This window comes from Halictus rubicundus, chromosome 1, assembly GCF_050948215.1.
Source record: "Halictus rubicundus isolate RS-2024b chromosome 1, iyHalRubi1_principal, whole genome shotgun sequence".
Taxonomy (NCBI): Eukaryota; Metazoa; Arthropoda; class Insecta; order Hymenoptera; family Halictidae; genus Halictus; species Halictus rubicundus.
Genome location: NC_135149.1, coordinates 24,313,502 through 24,337,290, shown reverse-complemented (window position 1 = coordinate 24,337,290; position 23,789 = coordinate 24,313,502). Strand labels below are relative to the sequence as shown.

The 23,789-nt window shown below is 36.1% G+C and overlaps 1 protein-coding gene across 6 annotated transcripts in view; it reads right to left on the bottom strand.

Moving 5' to 3' along the window:
* Positions 1–1,018: 1,018 nt before the first annotated feature.
* Milt (trafficking kinesin-binding protein milt) overlaps positions 1,019–23,789 on the bottom strand; it is a 60,758-nt gene continuing 37,987 nt past the window's right edge. For 5 of the 6 annotated variants that reach the window (XM_076795480.1, XM_076795489.1, XM_076795462.1 and 2 more), the window contains 9 exons: positions 9,316–9,392; positions 8,488–8,863; positions 7,497–7,732; positions 7,136–7,326; positions 6,733–6,969; positions 5,998–6,335; positions 5,016–5,363; positions 4,732–4,934; positions 1,019–4,389 (listed from right to left, as the gene is read on the bottom strand). In XM_076795480.1, the coding sequence (XP_076651595.1) occupies positions 3,901–4,389; positions 4,732–4,934; positions 5,016–5,363; positions 5,998–6,335; positions 6,733–6,969; positions 7,136–7,326; positions 7,497–7,732; positions 8,488–8,863; positions 9,316–9,392 (2,495 nt within the window). In that variant the 3' untranslated portion in view covers positions 1,019–3,900. Of the gene's footprint in view, positions 4,390–4,731; positions 4,935–5,015; positions 5,364–5,997; positions 6,336–6,732; positions 6,970–7,135; positions 7,327–7,496; positions 7,733–8,487; positions 8,864–9,315; positions 9,393–15,604; positions 15,911–23,789 lie in introns of those variants that run through there. The other variant, XM_076795506.1, reaches the window with a different exon arrangement.

Genomic DNA, 23,789 nt, shown 5'->3' with positions numbered 1-23,789 from the left:
TATGCGGTTGTTTTGCGCAAGATTTTCACATTCAATGGGCGTTTTGCGTTTGTGTTGGGCATGTTATGCGCATGTGCGGCCTCAGTGCCAGATATGCAAAATAGCCGCAATTCTGTAGCTTTTGAATTTCTTTACTTTAACCGGCTTGCAGTATTAAAAAAATGAATAAGTGAGGATTTTGTATGAATTCTCTAAACATTAAATCAATATTATTATATCATATGTAACAAATGCGCATTTGAAACAAAAAAAAAAAAAAATAAAGAAATTGCAACTCACCTGACTGTATCTTATATGTTCTTGTATTTTCATTCCACTTTCATTTTGAAATGCTATTTCTTTATTTCAGTTTTTTTTAAATACTTATAAAGCATATGAAAAAAGTATGAAAAATAGAATTTTGTCACACGTGAGAATAGAACACATACGAGCTCAAGTATGTGAATCATTAACACCTTATCATCACTGAATCTTAAAAAATTGTATTAAATTATATACATTTGTACATCAGGAGGCATGGGTTGTTGGGAACAGTGTATTGGCTTGATCGTATTATTCTGTCACTAGATATCAGTTTTACGTCTCAAATCTTACATGGAAATATTCACAAATAAGCAATTAAGGTCTGTATTTATTTTATGTATGTCGAAGTGTAAACTCTAAAAATGTCTTATAATCTAAAACATTGTTGTGTTAAAAGCTTGATTATAAAACATAGGTATTTTATGATAAGCTATATTCTATATAGATGTTGTTATTGTATAAATACTTGTCGAAAGTGGTTGAAACCATATGTCGTGTCCCCTAACAGAGCATTGTATTCGCGTGCAATGATTTCAATGAATGACTTTAATCTTCAGGATGACAATGTTAGGCAATGATAGGCTTACACCTGAATGATGATATTACAATCCGTGAGAACTAGTCTGGTAGAAAAATTAATTTGTATTTCTTTTCAAAAAGCGACAAAACGTTCCGATCAATCTAATATTTCGGAGAAAAATAAAGATGCTTTACCACTTTTTTTCAATTTAATTTATTAATCGATACTTGTCTATGTACAAGGCTGCACCTGCTAAACATTCCTCTTCCCTATAATACAAGACAGAGGTCCTTCCATGAATACAACAGCGGTTCACCATCAAACACGCTACAAACATTGCAATCAATTTTTTTAATCAAAATCGATTAAAAAAAAGAGGCAAAATAAAAGGAAAATCCCAGATTATTATTTACAGAAGCAATTGGTCAATCATTGATCGATTAACTATTGATCAATTAATTTTGTATCATATAAACATGAAGTGCTTTTAATCTAGTTTTGGAGAACAGAATCAAAATTACTAATTTCCTTTCAAACAAACGTATTTTAAATGACTTGTTAGAAATAAGGTACAATTTAATCTTTTCATAAACAAGTCCTTTTTTAAAATCTAAATGATTATTTTCAATTATATTTATAGAGTTCATTCGGACTTTACAGCGGGATCATATGTCCCAAAGGATTTCATTGTTAATAACTAGGGAGCAAATATCCCAATAGATTTTGTAAAAGTTAACTTTGAACGTATCATTCAGTCTGTTTTGAAAAGGTCAATTAGTAATAATTCAGTATTAGATTATTTACAAGAGATCATCTCCTAAAAACGGTATATTAGTGACATAATTAAAAATAATTACTTTCAGTCAAACGATCATTAATTAATCGATAATTAATTAATTATCAATACTAGCTGTGGGGTCTCTAGAAAAAAAGACCAACAGTAGTAACCCAACTAACCAATTAATCCAAACCATAATTGACCAATTTACAATAAACTCCTAGTACTAATGAAATAAAGATGATTTCATTTAAAGCACCCTAAAATATCTGTCCCTAAAAATTGTGCTCCGACATACAAAACTCGCTGCAACTTTGTTTAGATATTTTCAGTATTTCTTTTGAGAATATTTCCTCTCGTAAATTGCATTATTTCGGTTACAAATTTACTTTGTATTTATCGTGGTTGTTTTTAAAGCGTAAAGTCGCATGCCTGTTTTTACATGAAAGTGCATTATTAATTGTTGCATTTTTTTCATAGTTTCTGCGGTGTCGTCGTTGACACTCTGGCGCGTATGAAATTAAAAAATGCCTAAATATATAAAGTAGATCACCAATTTAACGCCAATTAATTTCATTTTACTCTTACACTAGAATTTCCTGAACAGTTGTTTTTTTCAGTAAAACAAACTAACATATACTAATAATTAAATTGAACACTTTCGATTAAACGAAAGTTACTTGTATTTTGCGGTAACAGAACACGTCACTATTATTCATAAAATTCGCGTTGAATAAATTGTAGCATTTCATAATTACATGACTGCAACGTTCTAAGTCATTTTTAAGTATTAATTCCTACATCGTGTTATTCTCTATACAATGTAAATTAATTTACATAATACATTTCTCTAACTTCCGCATCCTTGAATATGTATAAACTAACAATTTCAAATTATTTTTTGTACGTGCCTGAATTAATTAAAAGAATTCATCACTAATTAAAAGACTCCTAAAAAGAATCAAATACAATTTTTTTGTTTCTTATGCTATACAGAACTACGGAATATTTTTATTCTTTTTTTTTCTTCTGAAATATGAATCACTTATTTACAATAAATCATTTACAAAATGAAATAATTTATGTGAAGTAGCTGCTTTAAAAAATAAAACGGTTAAAAACGATTAACTTTCCCCACATTGCAGATTGTCGGAGTGTTGAAAAATTAATTACCTAAAGAATATAAAATTATGTAAATTAGATATAATACTGTAATTTTTGGAAATGACTATTAGTTATCTTGGTACTATCATTTACTTTTGCAAAAACGAAACAATTTTTACTTTCATGCCTTATGTTAACCCCCGCCATATGACATTCGTGTAAATTCGGTTTCAAATGCACACGTATAGACATTTATTCAACGTGATTTCAAAAAAGTCACCTACTTGATTCGTTCGGAAATATAATTTACACTTTTCGGTTTAGCATATTTTTCATATCGATTATTTACTTAATTGGTTCATTTTAAAAAAAGTTTCTTCAAGCACATTAGAAATGCTAGATTTTTACCGATGCAAGCAATGATAACAAATGTAGAAAAAACCGAGGAACTGAATTCAAAATGCCTTTTCATGCGAAAATGGACTACGGATCCGAATGGACCCTGGCAGTATTGCGAGGGTTAAAATGTAACAAACTCGTTAATAATCCATGTTGTAATCGAAACTGATATTCAAAATATATTTTTCCAACACTAGTATCGTAAGGAATGTTTAATCACTACTCGGTATGATTTCTATGTATGCTGACATTTCATGACGTGAATTAAAATATTTAACATTACTAACTAATACATAAAAAGTTCCATCTGTCGGTGAAAATTATTTCATTGCATAATAAAAAACCATCAGACTTTTAAGTTCGATACAAAGTACTGTATCCTGAAACAAATATTATAGTAGAAGCATGCACAACACTTTGCACGTGAAGTAATCTTTAACAGTAGATTATAATATGAAAACACATTCAGTTTATCCAGCATGTTTGAAAACACGTCGTTATAATGTTAAAATATTGGTTACCGAACACATTGTCTTACACATATTACATTAGAAGTAATAAATGATCTAAGTTTTGTATCATACATTCTGCAATATGATATTTTACTTTATTTCTGTTGGTATTTTAAGTGCGAAACCATTTTTTATTCTACGCTGAAGAATACTGCAAAACAACTTCATGGAAGAAAGCGAATAATCAATTTTCTCATCGCTCCGACAATCATCTATAAGATTTTAAAATTTTATCCGAGATCCCCGTATGTATTAATTTATATAACAGGCAAGGAACAGCGGTTTCAGAGTAATCCACCTTTCCTTCCAAACAAAAGCGAACTAATGGTACCCAAAGCAGATTGCGCGGGTGATTCTTTCGTAACAGTGACAGGGACCGCAGGTGTAACCTGTCCAAGGTCGGGCCTCGTGGCCCTAGCACCAGTTCTCCTTTGTCTATTTGTCTCCCTGCCCGACGTCGACTCGTTCTGTTTCTTATCAGCAAGTTGTCGTTTCGTCGATGAGGAATCACTTACAGAGGAAGAAGGTGAAAGTTTCTCCTGACTTCCACTCGAGGACATGGAGCTTTTTAGGAAAGTTAACTGAGCCATGGGACTGTCGGTAGGACGCCTGGTGTATAAAGAACCTTGAAGAGCTAATGGAGAGATAGAAGAACCGATCGTTGTTGCCATTATAGTGTCGATACCAATTCGTTCGAGTTTCTCGACTAGGCGGATACCAGTAAGAGCCTTTTTCTCGGACCTTGACAGCACCGTCCTCTTTCTTTTCGTCTGCTGCAAAATAAAGATTTTACTTGAAATTACAATGAAATCAGCGATCTTTAGAAAAAGTAATAGTGTAAAAGTTGAAGTGAGAACCCAAAAATGCCCGGTCGGAACGGGTCGAGAATTTTATTTGGAAATCACGAGCATATTAGGGTTCCCGAGAATTTTCAAGAATACGACTCGTCTCGACCCGTCCCGACCATCGGGTTCTCGCACACTTCTATACAGAAGAGAAAAGAGCCAAGGAAGAGCCCAGCTCTTGTACAAGTTTACAAGAGTGGTTGGGTTCTAATAATAAATCTGTTTGTATTTATTGAGATTGTTCTGCCATTTAAAAGATTCTGTGCATACCACTGTTTCTCCACCGAACGTCCTCTTCAACAATTCTGCCCCACTGGACAGTAATCCAAGAGAAATTCCACTCTCCGGAGTTGGTGAACTGGATCGACTTTCTGGCGGACTAGCATCAGGACTATTGCAAGGTGTTGCAGTAGGCGTGTAATTTCTCTCTCCACTTGGAGTGCCAACACAAGAAGGTGTTACAGCTTTGATACCTGTTTTGGACAAATAAATAATACAGTATTGATTTTGTAAAACGTTTCAATGAGAACACCACACGTTCAATAGTAAAATACCTCTTTCATTCAGCATCTTCGCAAGCCCAAGGGTTGTCGAAAATGTTGAGGTCGAATTCCTCCTACTTAAAGTTCTCGGTGTACTCATTCCGGAATTTAGAGCGCTGCTAGGTGCAGTCGCGACCCTGCTACCCACGATACTTGAAGTAACGTTTGTGTGATCGTCTGGATGGAGAACAGTACTGTTGGTGAACGTGTACACGGAGCCTGTGTCTTGGAAGAGTTTTCCAGGATTGGTATATTCTTCGTCTTCCTCGAGATCGCTTAAAGTAAAAGTGACTAGGCCTAAATCTTCCAGACCACGACCTCCCCGAGTCATCACTCCAGGTCGATCCTCTAACAGACCACCTGAAAAGTACGATAATCATTTAATTTTCCTCCAACAAAGGTTGTATACAACACCATAGTGAAAAGCACTAGGTAGGTCAACCCCTTAAGTGATTGGCGAAAATCAATGTAAAGCGGTCCAAAAACTGTCTACCTTTTTTCTTTCGATTATTGGCTGGATACATTATTCTTGGGTAAAGGAAGTCGATATTATTGGTAAATCATAGCTTTTTATTTTGAAAAAGTGAAAAAAGAAACAGGTAAAAAGTAGCATACAAAATATATATGAATGTATGAAAATTCGTGTAAATTATAATTGCAAAGCAGAAGAACAATCAGCATGAAACGCTAAAAATTCTAACACAATTTTTACAACTCCTCTTATACGATCTTACGATTTCAATGACTTGCTCGAGACTGAACTTCGTATCAAATAAACAGATTTCGTTCTTCCTCTGCGTAGACGCGTCCATCATCGATGTAAACATTTCAATACACATTTTACTCAGCCTTATCGATTGCGACAATTGCTCAGCACCAGTCACGTCACAGGCTAAGCGGCCTGCGTGCGTTACGCTTAGTCACTTAAGGGGTTAAAAGTTGAACAGTAGAAGTATATATATACTCGCGAAACAAATCAGTCTGTGATAGTTACCTAAAGTTGGTGTAGCTAACTGTGTCCAGTGATGCAACGTCTGTGATCCTTCGATCGGCTTGACTATTTGCAGTTTCTCAGGGATTCTCCAGGCATTACCACTGTAACCACTTAAATTGGCGCTACTTCCCGTGGACATGATGCTGTCTGGAGTTCGACAACCGAGAGGCACGTAGGCTGACGGAGAATTCACTCCAGCATCGTAATCGTAACTATATCCTGTACCGGTGCTAAGGCAAGCACGTCTAGCTATGACTTCTGCGGGTGTTAGTCTTCGAAGAGCTGCTTCGAGATCTGCTGCGCCAGGGGCTCCAGGTATTCCTGATTGTTGAGTACCTCTGAAAGTTCATTAGTATCCTTCTTAGAACTTTCTATCGCATTCGAACTGTTCAGAATATGTTGAAACATTTCCATCGACAATCTTTTATTACAGAAACTCGAACTGTCAGTTTCTTTTTATTATAACATTTACATTTTCTATTTTGTTAATCGTTTAACATTGCAAGCTTTATATAGGGTGTCCCAAAATGTAGTACACAATTTTGACGACACCTAAAGCTAAAAAATTGACAAAAAACAGACTCCAGGGTTCTTAACCCTAGACTTAAGGTTCAAACGATGTCAATTGGTATCTTGATAACCGAATGGGAATAAGTTTCAAACTTGATTTCAAGTTCGAGGATGGTACGTATAATTTCGAAATAATTGTGTTCTAAGGAAAATTCACAAGCTTACGGATATTCATCAGCCTCTGTAATCAGGGAGCCTTCTGAATCACTATGGCCAGAGTCCAAACTGGGGAACATCGATCCTGTAGGTCTAATTTGTCCACAGCTCATTCTAGGTCCGGTAGAACCACTTGATAAGGTTGAGGTAGTCATCGAGCCTATCCTTGGGAATTGATTACTATCAACTCCGTAAGAATTCCTTGAAGCGCTTCTAACCGTCTCAAAAACTTTTTTGTACGTAGGCCTGTACAAAGAAGCAAACCAATTAACATCAGAATACCCAAGTATTGGTATAATATTTAGAGAATGAAACCTTCTTAGCTTCTTAACAGTTAAAAGACATTGTCCAAAAAATGTTTTACGGCACAAACAGTGCAAAGGTATCGATGCAAATTAATAAAACAACGTACACTCTGTCGGTGCTGATGCCAGAGTCCAGACTGAGTTCAGAATAAAGAGAGGACTCTAATTCGGAAGCAATGGAATCAGGTTGCGGAGCAGCTCCCATTGAAGGGAACAGAGATCCTCCTCTGACCGTTGGCATTCCTCTCTTCCGCTGTTTACGCAACTGTTCTTGAGTTTCCGCTAACAAATTTACCACCTTTAACAAACCAAATCATAAATGTTTAGTGCTTTGCGTTAAGTAGTAGCTACTAGAAATACAAAACTTCAACGTATAAACTAAATTAAATACAGGAAAGGATAAAACTATTGGGAATATTTTTTTTTTTTGGGAAATATGAAATGACTCGAATTCGAGAGCACACACACCTCCGCATATCGATCCTTAAATTCAGCCAGCTCACTCGCGAGCGTATTCTGGTTGTCCCTTGTGATGAGCAAAGTTGCTCCCACCTCGTCATGCTCAGCCATCAACTGTGCCAATCTCAATTCCGTTTCCGCTAGTTTTGCCGTCAAACTGATGATTTGCTCGTGTTGCAGCCGATTCTCCTCTTTCTGCCTGTCAAGCTCATCTGCGATCCCGTCCACCTCCATGTTTGCACTTGCTGTATCGAGAATTAATTTTTTTTAGCAATGTTGATCAAAAAATAAAAATAGTGATTTAATAATTCAAACAATCACGCTTTGTCTGGGTCACCAGAATGTGTAAGAATCATACCATTTTCTTGTTGTTTCTTTGATGCAATTTATTCTTCAAATCCAAACATGCAACTAAGATACGTCGGCATTGAAATTATCCAATTGGACGAAACATAATAATGGTGACACGAGTGAATTTTTGAAACTCACTTTTCTAGGACTCTATCCGTAAAGAGCTGGAATTGATTTTTCTTTATCGATAACTCAAAAACTGCAAATTTTGTGTTATGTCACTGTTACAGCATATAAATGATATATTTTAGACTCCTGCAAGTAGCTACAGTACCATACAATGAGCAATGATAATTGTCTGCATCAATTTCAAGAAGTAGAAACCAAGTTTGAGGTTCTTTCTTTCTTGTTTTCATTTTGTTAGAATTATTAAACGTTCTTGACATTCTTAAATTCATTTAATTTTCCTGCTGTCTTAAATTTCACCTACTCAATTTTGCCATAAATCCAGAAAATTCGCAGTCTAGTTACGAGTGTCTGAAAATTAGCCGAGCGTTTCACATTCAACCTCCCAAATAGCTATAAATTTCACCTACTCAATTTTGTTATAAGTACATGCAATTTGGAGTATAATTATGTTTGTCTGAAAACGAGTGTCTTTTATAGTCAACCTTACAGACATGCTGTGTTAAGAAGCTAATCAACTAACCAAGTTGAGCAGCAATGTCCTTCACAAGTTTTGCTTCCTGTTCTTCCGAATGATCGGTGGCGTGTATCAGCTTCGTGAATTCGGTCCGCAATTGTTTGTTCTCGTCCTCAAGATTGTTGATTTTCTTCTGCATCATTTCTAGGTTGATACTACGAAATCCGGTGGGCGTACCGGCTTCGGAGTTTGTTTCCTCGGCGTCATTTGTTAGAATTTGAATGATCTCGGTCTTCTTCGTAAGCTCGTGCGTCAGTTGAGTGATCTTCTCGTTAGCTTCTTTCAAATCGGTTTCTAAACTGGTGACCGTGGTCTCGAGCTTCTGGTTGTGCGATAACAATTCTTTCCCAATGCGCGCGGTTAGCTCCAAATCCTTCTCTTTCTGCAATATAGAAATACATTAAAATTATGCACTCAAAAATTGTGCCATGTATGAGTTATTTTAATCAGAAAAACGTCACAAATATAAAAAAAAATACGGAAAAAGTAGCTAAAAGCAAAAATGTTTTTGTTCAAGCAAGTATCGTGCACATCTTTTTCGCATGTATCGAGGCATTACTGTGGTACGTTCTTTCTGAAATCATTCTGCAGTGATTTCCCTATATATGTCGCCAAGGCCTGGATGATAAACGTCGCGGAATTATCCCCACTACCGCAGGGTATACCTCGTGAGGGGTCACGAAGCTCGAGAGTCTTCGGACGCCGAGGAGTGTAAACATAGCACGGCTCGGGTATGTCTCCTAGACAATACACGATTCTGGCAAGACCCATGTTGTTGACATATACTGAGAATTCACTGTACATAAATATTAATCACAAACTGATATAATTTACCTCTTCTAGAAGCCTTGTAACTGCTTCTATGTCATTATACGTCTTGGTCATTTGGCTCACCCGGTTGCTACATAGAACTGAAAGAAAAAAATAAGCAGCTTTATAGTAGACCGTAACAATATCATCATTTTATAATGGTCGAAATCGATAAATATATATGTATAACAATTGGCAAGCTGGTATTTGATAACGGTGAAGCAGTATAACGAAATTAACTAAACAGAAGTGACATAAAATCAGTATGTAAGTTTACTTAAATTTAATGGAATTGTAAACTTGAACAGCATCCATATTTAACATTCTTTCCTAATAATACTAATAGGCATACAAATTTAATGGATGTCTCGAATTTAGTAACGAATCTTATTTTGTTCACTTTGTTTTTCATACTCTTGCAATTATAATGCACGCTGTATATATCGTTTGTGTTTGTTGGCGATAAAAAATATAACAAAAACACTATTACTCCAGTGATTAACAATCTACGTCGGACACTCTGAATTGATCATTTTGCACATCATTGTAATAGAGTATATAAGAAGAATTTTATCGGGAGGGTATAAGTAAAGATCAACGTCCATTCGTGCAGAAGTTTAATTTATTAATTAAATTAGAAATTAATTATTTAAATTAGGATTGTTTAATTATTTAAGTCGAATCGACACGCATAATTCACCTTCGAGAAGTAATGTACAATAAGAAATGACGATCAGTTTCTGTTAGTATCGAATACAGATCTCGTTTCTTAGGTATACAATATAAAAACGTGCGCTCACGGTTCTAATCGATTGTTCAACTTGCTCGAATCGATCGCAATGCCGATTGGTAATCATGTTACAGCTCGCAATACTAGTCGTTGCGTTCCTCGACCGTTCCAGAACTCGTTTCAGGAATAAATTACTCGGTTCATGTGACAAGTTCAGAGACGTAATTAATAATTCCATGAATAGAACCGTGCGTACACGTGTAAGGACTACAGGTAATCCGAGACGTGAGATTTATTTAACTTCTGAATATGATTACAATAATAAATCATGAAATGATACTACGAGTTGTAGAAACTAGTTACTGTCGAATCGTAACGTTATACTAATTGTTATATTAAATCTTGCCTGGAACTAGGGTAAGGGACTCAATTACCACGAGGGTATCAATTACTGTGCCTATATTAATTACACTTATTTTGAAAGCTCAATGAATATTAAAAAAAGAGATATATAACATAATAACTGATTTGAACGAAAATATGTAATATCTATTTTCCGTATTGGTTACGCTTTAAAAGTAAGTATAATTAATATAGCCACGGTAATTGATACCCCCACAGTAATTGGGTCCCTTACCCTACAATCAACGATTACATTCTATCGAAAGCTTGCATTAAAATGTTCCGTGAAAAATCTGTGCACAATTAAACATTCAGTGAATTCGATCTTTATGGAATGTTCAGTGACAATCGCAGAAAATAATGAAAGCAATATCTCTGCTAATTAGAAGCATGTGTATATTCAATTGCAGTCGGTGTTGCTTGCGATGCACAAAACTGATAAAAACAAAACAGGAGTGGTAAAAAATTATCCTTTTGTAACTCAACGAAAACGCAAAAGTGTTAAGGCGGAAATTGCTATGGTAAATAATTGTAACTTTCCAAATAACATTAATTTCTGTTATGTAATAAAATATATTTTATTCGGATTTCTAGGATGTAAATGGGTTAAGGTAAGCAATTACACCGATAAATTATAACTTTCCAAATGAAATAAATTTGTATTGTTATGTATTCGAAAAGATTTTTAGGATGCAAAACGGATGAGATGAAAATTGCTATGATATGTAACTTTCCAAGTAATTAATTGTAGTTAATTAAAATTATTAATAAATTCAATTGTTTTTTCTGATTTTAATTTTTCTATTTTCTTCATTTTTATTGCGATATGTTTGAATAAAGTCCATTTTATTCGGATTTTCAGGATGTAAAAGGGTTGAGGTAGCAATTGCTATGATAAATTGTATCATAGTGTTATGGTATGATATGAATATAGATAATGTATTGTATGATAGATGATATAAATTGTGTCACGTTCTCCAGTTTCGACCTCACTGTTTAAATTATTTCGATTTTGTAGGATTTTTTGTGCTAATCAATAGATTGCACAGCAAACAGGATATTATTATTTATGTAGAATGAACGAACTATACTGAACAGTAATATTCCACTGACAGAAGTCGCGTGAAAGGGGGTCCGAGATTGAAGGGAACTTTTGAAAGCTTCCAGCAAAATGGTGCTTTTGCATCGTTCTATGCGCGAGTGCAAAATGGCCGGCGGAAGGTCAAGAGCGAACTTTGGGAAAAGAAATAGGAATACTAAAAGTCAGGCACGCAAATGAGTCATCCCATGTTACCGAGAAAAGACCGAGATGACTCGCGACGCTTTCAGAGAAACACTTCGCATCCGTTTTCCTTTTTGAATTGTTTCGAACGGCAACATAATTTGTTGCGAACGACTAGCAATCGCTGGACCGCGGATCTTTATGCAAAATAAAAATTGTTTGCACGAATTGCAAGAAACAGAAGCCAAATACAGATATATCTTTCCTCCATTAATGATTCTTAAACGAATGAAACCAATACATTAATATTCTTAAATTCTTCTCAATCTCTCCACTACTTTAAATTATGTTTTCTTTACCTATTTATTTTTTCTCCTGAATGCATAAAGTATTTTGTTACTTCAATGATTAATCCATTGCAATATAATATTGAGTTAGGCTTGCGATGAAAATTTTATTCTTTACAGTCTTTGTTTATGTCTCCGGGGGATCGATCACTATCTGCGTCAATGATGACGCCAAATAAAATTACGAATATAATTGGACTCTTCTTATTTAACAACAAAAACAATTTACCTTGCAAAGAAATGAAACAGTTTTACTTATTGAATTCACTAGTTGAAACATTCGATGCATTATCTGGATATCGCAAAATTGAAATGTTTCAAAGATTGCCGATCAAAGATTTACCCAGATTAATATCTTTTAAATTGAAGAAAGTATTTTCCTTTGAATCAACTTATCCTAGAAAATAGTACACGGTTATGGACCGAATGGGACACTCTTGACCATGGTCTCCGCACACTATAACGAGAAGTGTCTAGTTAGTAGGCGAAGAAACCATGCCTCCGAGGCATGCATACCTCAAAGAATGTCGTCCAACAGCTGCTTCGGGTTGCATTTAGTCAGTAGGAATTTTTCGAGATAACGAACTCGTTTTCACCGTCGGGAATGGGAACGAAATCCGAAGCAGCAACAACTAACAGGATCCGTTTTTGGTATGAATTTTCAATGTTACCAAAAGAAAAACAACTGTTTATCCCATACCCTAAGCTCCTTCTTCGACCTTGTACACTGGAAAGCAGACCTGGGCAAATTTTATTTGAAACGAAAATAAGAAATATCTAGGCTAAGGGACCGAATTACTGTGGGGGTGCCAATTACTGTACCTATATTAATTATACTTATTTTTAAAGCATACTGAATATGACATTCTTTTCGTTAAAATCAGTTAATATATATGTCTCCCTTTTAATATTTATTATGCTTTAAAAATAAGTATAATTAATATATGCACGGTAATTGGCACTCCCACGGTAATTGGGTCCCTCACCCTTTTTCAAATCATTTATTTCGCACTGTCAGTGCTGTTATTTGAAAAGAAAAGTAATATTGATTTATTCGAAATGATATTTCAAATAATGTTATTTCAGAGGCGCCCAGGTCTGCTGGACAGTAAAAGAATACTCGACATATTGCTGTTCCAGTATTTCATTAGGATATCACTGGCATTTCCTTCGTCGATGAAATAGAACTTGGGTTTATGAGAGTTTGCATTGAGAGTTGCAACCGTTAGATTCCTTTGCAATTGGGTAGTTGCATAATTTCTGTCGTACATTTGCCTTCGAGGTGCCATAAATTATTATTAGATTTGCTTTTTAACCGAGCTTCCAGCTTGATTGCACGCTACCGTGAGTTATAGTCGTGCCGGAAATTAATGTTCTTTTATGAAATATGCGCTTGTCCTTCATTTCTTATCGTTAAACGTAGACATTGATAACTAGACCGCGAATCTTCGTGCAAAACACAAATTCTCTGCACTTGTTGCAAGATACAAGAGGTACATAGACATTTGGTTCTATTCTTATCAAATTTTAGGTATTCGAAACAATATAACAGGCATGATCATTTTCCGTCATAAATACATGCGTAGTCTATTGATAATAATTATGCAACGTTTAAGTCTTTGATTTTAATGAATCAAAAAGATTGCATCTGAAAGTAACTGTATAAAATTTGTCGCACTGAAACAGAGTATAAATGTTTAAATGATCCGATATTTTCAGTCATGTGTGATTGCAAATCTTTCTCAGAAGCTATTAATCAGTTTGATTAGCTTGCCTCTTTAATCGAATATTTTAGGTATCTTCTAATTTATCTTACATTCTTATCCATTTCTTATCTATCTTTTATATCGCATTGATATAAATGGAAATTTTCTTAGTAGGACAGTCACTGATAAAGTAATTGTTCAGAAGCAATAACGATTCAATCTAAAATTTTTGTAGAATTTATTTTTTTTTTAAGTTTTTACTCTTTTGACCGACAGTTGTTTGTTACTAGTGTAACAATCCATTGAGGAATTCTCAGATAATTCGAAAAAAATGAAAACAGTGCAAATGCAATTCATGGAAGGGTTAAAAAGCGGTTGTTCATGCTGACATCCTTTGCAGCACTGTGCAGGCCGCTTAGGGAAACCCAGCTTACACGCGGTCGCTGCAAAAGATCGTGGCAAGCGTTGAAATAGGATACATCCAGTTGAGGTGCATGTTGCGATTTCTAAACATCGGTACAAGGCTCTCGGTACGATGGATCGGTACATCGTTTTTATCTGCTAACCTAACAGACTCACTTAGTCACTTAACAAAAGAATTCCTCAATTGCAAACGGACAGGCTAAGTAATTCACCGGAAATTTGCGACAAGGATTCTGCGATAACCTTTCAACGTGCTCTTGTGGAATTACAAGAATCTTCTAAACCTTCTCATGTCATGGCTGAAGTTCCAAAAATCGGCCAAATCGGATTGAGCTCAAATTTTGCACATACCCTCCTTTTGCATTAAAAACATGTTTCCCAAAAGGATTTTTGGCGGCTCGAATAATTTTTTTATTATAGTATCATTTTCTACCTTATCGACGAATTTTGGTTAAGTCTGGGGCGGGGTAGGTGCAGGGCTCCGTCCTAAAACACGTGTTCAGTCAATTAAAAGGAGCAGAATTCGCTGTAGCGGGTGTCCAATAAGGTAGGCAATGAAATTAGTATGATAAAAAAAATTTTTCGAGTCGCCAGAAATTCTTTTGGGAAACATGTTTTTAATGAGAAATGAGCCTATTTACCAAACTTCAGCTCAATCGGATTTGTCTGATTTTCGGAACTTTGGCCCAAGTCATAGACTGTAGATCTTTATGCATTTACGACAAAAATGAGCAGATCGTATACGAAATAATAAAAGGATTGAATGAACTTGGAACTGCTATGATCTTAGTTTTAATTTATACAAATGATTGAGAGAAGAAAAGGACTCCAGTTGCTATTGATGCAGTCTGGTCATCGGCGTGCATCTTTCACTAATTACTGCAGGAGGATCGCGTTGTTAGGCGGCTACATAAAAGTCTCATTACGCTGACATGTAAAAGCTACAGCATCGGATTACGTTACCAAAGTTATCAGAAGTTCAGATGATCCCTACGGGGTCCTTTGAAGCGATGAACTTTAATCTACTCACGCTGCAGCATACTGTGTATTCCGACATTCTGAATGTTTGGTATTCCCTATTAGATAGCATGTGCAGTCAGTCTCATAATTAATAGCACACACTGTACAGAATAACTTTTTCGTGAATGGACCCAAACGACTTCAGCATTTCGGCCGAACTAGATGAATTGATTTACTGGATGATGTGTAATGAAAATTTTTGAGAATTAGTCTGAATTACGGGGGGGGGGGGAGTAGTGAAAGTTGCTGTTCACAACTTTTTATATTCGGGCTTGTAACACGAAAATTTCAAAAATTTCGTTTGCGGATCCATATCTGTTGTACACATGCTGAACGGTGTCTATTGATTGGCGAGTTATGAATAAAGAAAATTGGGGCGAGGAGAGGGGATTAAAACGAAACGAAAAAAAAAGAAGCTCAAGCCATATCTCGGACGGGTCCTGTAAGTTGAAAGATTACTGACAGGAGGCGCACGTGCAAGGCGGCTCCGTCGGAGATGTAGCCAGGTAGAAGATCGGCGTTCGTAATCCGGTTGAGTCGTTGCATCCCCAACAAGGTGCCGGTATCCTAGACGAGCTAGGACAATTCGCCAGGAAACCACCGCCGCCCTCGTTCTCTGGCGAAACCCTGTTCGAGGGTCTGATCTCCTCATCGTACTCGTAAGGATCATCCTCTTGAGAATCCTGCGGCTCCTGGTCGGAAGTTTCTTCCGGTGCCAGGAGCGAGTTTTTCGAACCGGGTCTTTCTTCCTCCGCCAGGATCGGCCGGGAACCCAGGGAGGATCGGGAGCAACGGCTGATTCGTTAGCTGTACTTAATGGCGTTACTGCTACTATTCTCCAAGACCTTCACTCTCTAACTTCCTCTAATTTCTTACCGCTCGTTCACCGTTTTTCCAAACTACAATAGACCCTCGTAACACGAGAAACCGGTGATCAAAACCAAGCCGTTCCAGAGGCTAAAACGATTAACCTTCGCTAGGCGGATGCATTCCATGATTTCATCGCGATCGTGACTAGCTCCTTTCAAATCTCTGCTCGCCAATTTTATTTTATCTATTTTTGCACCTACTTCTTTCAGATCAACGTTCGTCCTCTTACTAGACCTAATACAAATAGCTAATGATACGAATCGGCTTTTAATTCGAATTGATCCTTTCACTAGACTCGTTACAAATGTCTGGCAATTAAAATTGGCTCCTAGAAGATTAGAATTTAGATAGAACCTCCTAATTTTGGCTAATGAAGGCTAGATTAATTCAACTCTTTGCTCGTCAATTTTATGTTATGTATTTTTGCACCTAATTCAAAAATACGAAAAGCTAATGATACGACTTGGCTATTAAAACAATTCGTATTTAGATGGAACGATTGCAATTCTGGGTCCAAACGGACCCAGTCCCGCTACGGTTACAGTGATTCGAACCTCACTGTCGTTCGTAATTTCTTACAAAAAGAAGTTTAAGCCGATTGCACGTTTGTGTTCTCCAGTGGCTGTACAGGGTGTCCCAAAAATGTTGTGCTGCCTTGAAAGAGGAGATTCCCGAGCTCATTTGAAGTAACTTTCTCCTTTGCAAAAGTATTCTCCGCAGCTTCGTTAACGAGTTCTTAACGAAAAACGCGGACCAATCGGAGCGTGACTACAGCGGACGGATTTTGGCTCGGCCAATGAAAACGACACGCTCAGCGAGACCTGTCGCCGAGCCGGAATCCGTCTGCTGTAGCCGCGCTCTGATTGGTCCGCGTTTTTCATTAATAACTCGTCAACGAAGCCGCGGAGAACATTTTTGCAAAGGAAAAAGTTATTTCAAATGACCTTGGGAATTTCCCTTCTCAAGGAAATACAACAGTTTTGGCAGACCCTGTATATTGTCGACAATAGAATCGAAGTTTTCTGCGGTGTAAATGCGAGCAACGCATGCTTCATGTTATATAAAACGATGTTATACGAGACACACAGGTTATACGCTCTGATACCTGCTTTGTTTACTCTTTTACCGCTGCACACACTCCAAAGGTGTGTGTTCACTAGCGCACAGTTCGCAAACAATGCTTGCAAGAGGTTCGCTAACTTTTTAGAATCACGCGATCTTTTCGCGAGCATTGGTCGTGGACAGGGGTGTGCGAGAACCCGAAATATCGGGTCGGATTGAGTCGGGTCGGGCACCCGAAAATTTCGAGATTTTAGAAAGAGTCAGGATTCTCGAAAGAGACGGGATTTCCGAGAACTCACTAACCATTTATATTCGTTTTAAAAAATACATTCATGATTTCGTAGTGTCATATGAACAAACGTGTGAATCGAACCCGATTGTTTCGGCAACCTCAAAATTTTCAGGAACCCGACCCGACCCGACCCGACTCGACTCGACTCGACTCGTCTCGACCATCGGGGTCCCGATATTTTCGCTTGTTCGAATGAAAATCTGATTAACATAGAATAACCAGAACACTATAGGATCCATCGAAATGACGGGTTCCAAATTTTGTAATTTGCAATTACTGAGATTGTAAAGATGAATTTATAGAAAATTATTCAATAAATTTATTACTTTGGACACACACTGTCATAAAAACCGTTAAAAATCTAAATAAACACATTGTTTGCAAACGGCAGTGGCAACGCAGCTTAATAACACCTTGCGATAGTATCTTGCCTCGTCATATTGTAAAAACGTAAGTATTATACACACGTAATCAGTATGTATCTGCATTAGCGTACACGGTGCATCTAGATACACGCGTCGTTGAATGAACTCGTGTTACTCGGCGGTCTATTGTATACTTTGTTTATTGTAAATTGATGTTTGATATTTTCACATGCGTTACAAAAACTATATCGACGATAGCTTGCTGGGATTCTTAAAAAAATTCAAATCGAGATTCTACGCGCAGAACAAATTATCTAAGACTGGACTGGATAGTTGACAATAATTCCATAATAATTAAATCTAATAAATTCTTTGTAAAAATAATCGAAATTCGGTAGACTTTCATATAAAAATGAATTAGTTTAATGTAAACTCGTCAATTTATACAAGTGGCTGTAATATGTATGTATATTTTTATGCAGAAAATCGTAAAAATTGAAATTTTATTGCGAACCCATTAGATTTCATTCGTATGTCGTTTCAGCATACCATTCGCCTTTTGATGGTTAAAATGCGAGAATGTGGGAGCGCTATAAATGTTACGATCAATGGATCTGACGCTGGAATCCACATACGTATACGTAGAGCCTCAAGGGAACTACTTTGAAGACGATGCCCTTATGTCTGTTTCCATTGCAAAATAAAATGCTTCACTGAATTACTTAACACCGTTAATTGTCACGTCGCTCATACAACAAGCAACACTAATCGTTGACCGGATTTACAGATTCATTTTTATTATGAAAGCCGTTTCAAACTGGTTTTCTTTTAGACATTTTAGGATGCAAAAGAATTAACGTAGCATCCGCTATGATAAATTCTAACTTCCTACAAATTTTAGTTTCGGTCTCATTAATTAAATTGTTTCGACTTTGTGTGAACTTTTCGGATTCGTATTCGACACTTAGCTGTGCAACACCTTGCCAACAATTTTTGGTTTCGCAATAGCCAATAACTTGCAACAAGGAGAACATAATATTATATATTTCACATAATATTTGTTGACAATAACAAGTGATCATTTCAACAACTTTTTCGTTATCAAGACTAATAATAGAGGTATAAATTCCAGTCCCGAGTAATTCATTCTGCGCGCATAGTATTTAAGTCACCTATAGTGCTTGGGAATCTCGTTAATTGTTTGTATCGCTTTGAACACACAACGCTAACGCAGCGTCGCAAGATTAAGACTCGTGTCCCCACTCCAACTTCCCCGCAGTTGTCCGGTCACGTGACGCAATATCACGTGACTAATTCGGTACTGGCAGGGAGAGGGTAACTTTTTCCCCTCGATTCCTGCTCCCTCCCCTCATCAGGCGACACTGCGCTAATGTTGCCGTAATAAACATAACACGGCGCAAGAGAGTGTGCGAAGGTCCTGGAACTGCATTGTAAAATATACTTGGACAAAGTCGTATTTATCAATATTCATAGTACCATTAATATTCGTTCACTATTACCGCGTCTGTATCCGCCGGCTGTTGTTCACACAGACACGACGAGACAATACTTAATAACGCAAAATACCATAACTGAAACATGCATAACGGGGCCGCTATTTTTAAAATCGCCGAGGATATTAAATTTTCCATACAATGGAGAAGAGTACGGGATAATGCAATTTAAGCCAGAGATTGGATTATTATGCACCTGGAGAATTTTATCCTGTATAGAGTGTATAGAGTGTATTATGGTTATTAATGAAAACGCTGCGTGCATTGGGTAAATTAATGGAAACATAGTGAGAGATGTCTGACCTTCAAAACTTGCAGTAATACAGACGAAGCTTTATTGATTTACTAGGAGTTGATTCATTAACAAGTAGCATGCTGGGAATTATTTTAAAGAATTATTCAATCGTTAATCAATTCTCATTTAAATTCGTGTATACTGATGATTTAAAACCCTCCTCGGTTGAGCATTATTGTTCCAAACAATAATATATAGTTTATTTCATAATACTATTATAAAATTATTACTTAAATATGTGAGATTTTATATGTCGTTACTTCGAATAAATTCACGTGTTAAAGTTATGCGAACCGTTAAGATCAATAAAACGCGCTTAATTCCGCAAAATGTAATATGGTGCAACTCTCTGTTACTAGGTGTGGTGTAATTTGATGAAAACTGGTCACGAAAGAAATGATGTTAATGGACTCGTTAATTAAATCTTTTCTTTTATGAGCATAGAAATCGTAACAATGCTTTTACTGGACATTATTGAATAAACTACTCGGTTATATGTTGTCATAAAAATCACGCAAAACTGGAGAAAACGTGGTGTTGCTATTTTTATGTGCTTTTAATGTGTGCCGGGTGTTTTACCTAACTCGAGCATCTATAATATCTCGCTTGTTTTTTATAATAGAAATAATGTCAGAGGAAAACATTTGGTTCAGGAGCGCAAATAGTATGATAGGCAAAAAAAATTGTTCAAGGTTATATTTTTTGAGATTTCAAATATCGCTATATTATAGCCGAGGTGAAGACGAATCCAACGACCGGTAATATTATGACCTTCACGTGACCTTGAGTACGAAAAATTCATAAAAGCGGAACACTTGATGTAAATAGTGAAATAACGATGACATGATCAACCTAGGGTTTCAAGAAATGTTCTTGAACCTTGATTAATGACTGCAAACACGCTCACGATAAATTGTAAACACTGATACAAATTCTTCCCGTTTCGGTGCTGCTTTTTGTACATGCGCGTGGAAGGTCATAATATTACAGGTCGTTGGATTCGTCTTGACCTTGGTTATCATATAGCGATAATAAAAATATATCAGTCCATTAAAAAAAAAAAAACTTCAATGATCTGGAAATCTCAAAAAATATAACCGTGAACAAATTTTTTTGCCTATCGTAATATTTGCTCCTCTGAACCAACTAATGTTTTCCTCTGCAATTTCTTTCTATCATAAAAACAAACGAGATATTTTAGATGCTGGAGTTAGGTGAAACACCCTGTATGTTATGCTCAAAACCATGAAGCTTTCTCTGTATCTTTGTCATAAGATCAATAGTCCGTACGCTATTTTAACCACCGTTTATCTTAATACACCCTCCGTTGAATATGCTCCCCTATGCGAATGCGACGTAGCATGAATTGGGGTGCGAAATTATTATGCGAAGTGCGAGGAACACTGCAATTAGACTGTTCAATCCGAAAAAGATCTCAGCACGCACAGGCCCACTTCGAATAGAATTTTCAATTAGACTCTATAGACAAAACTATAAAACAAAGAAATATCAGACTTTTTAAAATTACAGACGCTCTTGCCGTACATATAACAAATATTTAACTTTCGAATGTTTACAGACATTTTTGTGAAAGCTGAAGATTGTCAGACAAGTTGTAAAATCGTTTTACAACCAACAGTACAATTATTGACTAAAACTTCACAACAGTGCCAAGAGCACTGAGATCATTTTCGGTGTGTCATAGTTGCACCCCTAGAACTGCAATGCATAGCTCTTTTTGACTAAAAAAAAATATTATTAGTTACTACAACAGTGTAATAAAATAACTCCGAAATTTCGAAAAGATTCCTTCAATCCATCAGTCACAATAAATTCTCAAAGATGCGTTCATTTTCGAAGAGATTTGCATCAAGCTCCCTCCTTAAATTGAGTGCGATTATTTAAATTAAATTTTCAAAGTTCGCAATACGCTCTCCACGTGAAACTCCGCGCGCTAGCAACATTTTTCTGCGCGAAATGCTCTAGTTCCGAAGCTCTCAAATTGTCTACTATTTAATACATTCGGGACAACGCTATCCCACCGGCATATCGGGTAACATAGTATTGCAATCTATAGGCGTGACAGTTACTATTTCGTTGTTCCCATTTTCTTTAATTTTACCTCGAACAATGACCTCTCTAATGATTTTTACAGGATTTTTTAACTGTCGAACTGCAGATATTTATGCAAATTTATACATCCGCGAAACAGTTTGGTAAAAGTATTTCTTCCTGCAGGCTTTCACTGTGTTTGGAACTATCGTGGAGCCTTTCTTGAAAAATCTAAGCGAACTAATGTGAATGTATGTAATTGTACAATTACATTCTCCAATGAAAGGTACAAATAATTGGATATGGTCTCTTTAAAAATAGTTTCACTCACATGTCCGTTTCAGATGCTGAACATTTACAATCTACAAGTAATCATTTCTTTAAAATACTTGTGTCAGGCATTTGAAAACCTTTTCAATCTCTTGTAAACATTTTTTGTATGTGAATCGATGTTAATAGAATAAATTAATCAAAAATATAAAATAATATAACACCAAATCCAAATGCAAAATAAAAATGTTCTGCTTCAAGAAACAGGAATGAGTCAGCAATTTTGTTTTTTCTTTAACAAACTGAAAAATAATATATCCGTACTCTGCAATCCTTTTAATGTTTTCACTATCTCAAAATGCAGCCATCCATTTTAGTCGTAAATACACAAAATTCGCAGTCAATTAACAACAGAAATTATGCAACACTTAATTGTCTTGAATTTCAAAGGATAACAAAATTTGCATTTCAAAGCAACTGTATAAAACTCGTCAGTCTGAAAAAGGGTATAATCTTCGTTTAATGATTGTAATAAGTTAAGAGTGATACAATTTTTCAATTAATTTAAATGCACAAAATCCGCAGTCTACGGCGCAAGTCAAAACAATTAATCATTGGTTAGTGAGGAATTAAGTAAAATTTCTACAAAACGCAATAATATCGAAATCATATTACAATTATTTGACGATTAAATGCTTGAGATGTGGTGTTACATCAGAACGGACAAATATTGACTTACACACCATTTTTGCATTAAACGGCTCGGTTATCTCGAATGTGTTAACAGCCGTTTGGATTTGCAACGACACGTATTGTGAACTAGGAAAAATCGTCACAGTTCCTTCATAGCTTTCTTGCGTGTTGTAAACGAAATTTCACAGTTCGTTTCGTAGCATGATGAAGCCGATAGAAGAAGCAATCCTGTAACTTATGCATGTTTAAGCGGTTGCACGAAGAGAAAGGATCCCCATTCGATCCCATCTCGAATAACTGTTCTTATAAATTCTATTTTCTAAGTACAAAGGTCAGTCGTCTCGAGTTCCGCTTCTCAAGAGGGCACATTCCCATTCCTTCGAACAATTTCCAACAGTATACAATTTCGTAATTTTTTTATTCAACAAACTAAACAGCATATTTCGTCGAAACGTTGCAGGATTGCTTATATACATCCAAAGTTACGTTCATGAATTTTCATACGGTGGTATCATGGAAACTGTGGCAATTATTCATCAACAATAACAGACCATCCGAGAATATTTTCCTCGGATGACTCCTCGATTGCTCATTAAATGCTGAACCAATTAACTTCAAATTTATATGGTACGCTCGGGCGTGCAATTAACTCCTAAAACATGGGAATTTAATCACGGTTATGCTCGCGATTTTTTAAACGAGTTGAAGATACCAGAGAAATTGACACTCATTTTCGCGATGCGATAGTTGATCACTATTATTATAGGTGGAAAATTAATTTACGTTTTGATTTCCGGTGATTTTAGCAACCGTTATCCTACGAATTATTCGAAAAGGTCTACTTCCTGGATAAATGATAGTTACAATATTTATTAAACTGCGGATTTCATGCGTTTACAGCAAAAATGAGAAAGTGAAATTCGAAACAGTAAATAGGTCAAAAGACTTAATGCAAATACATTATTTTCAACTGATCAGAGTTAATGAAGAAGAAAAAATTGTTTTAATTCACTCCTGCTAATTGCAATCGTTATAGAACATTTTTATTTTGCATAAAGACCCGCAGTCTACTTATCACGAATATGACTAAATATTACAGTGGTTACTCGATATATGTCCAAAACACGGGTCTAGCCAGGGACATATATCGGATAGGAGATACTATTCTTTGATACATGTCGAACGTATACCACTGATATACACGACCCGTATTATGTTACACTCCTCGGTGACCA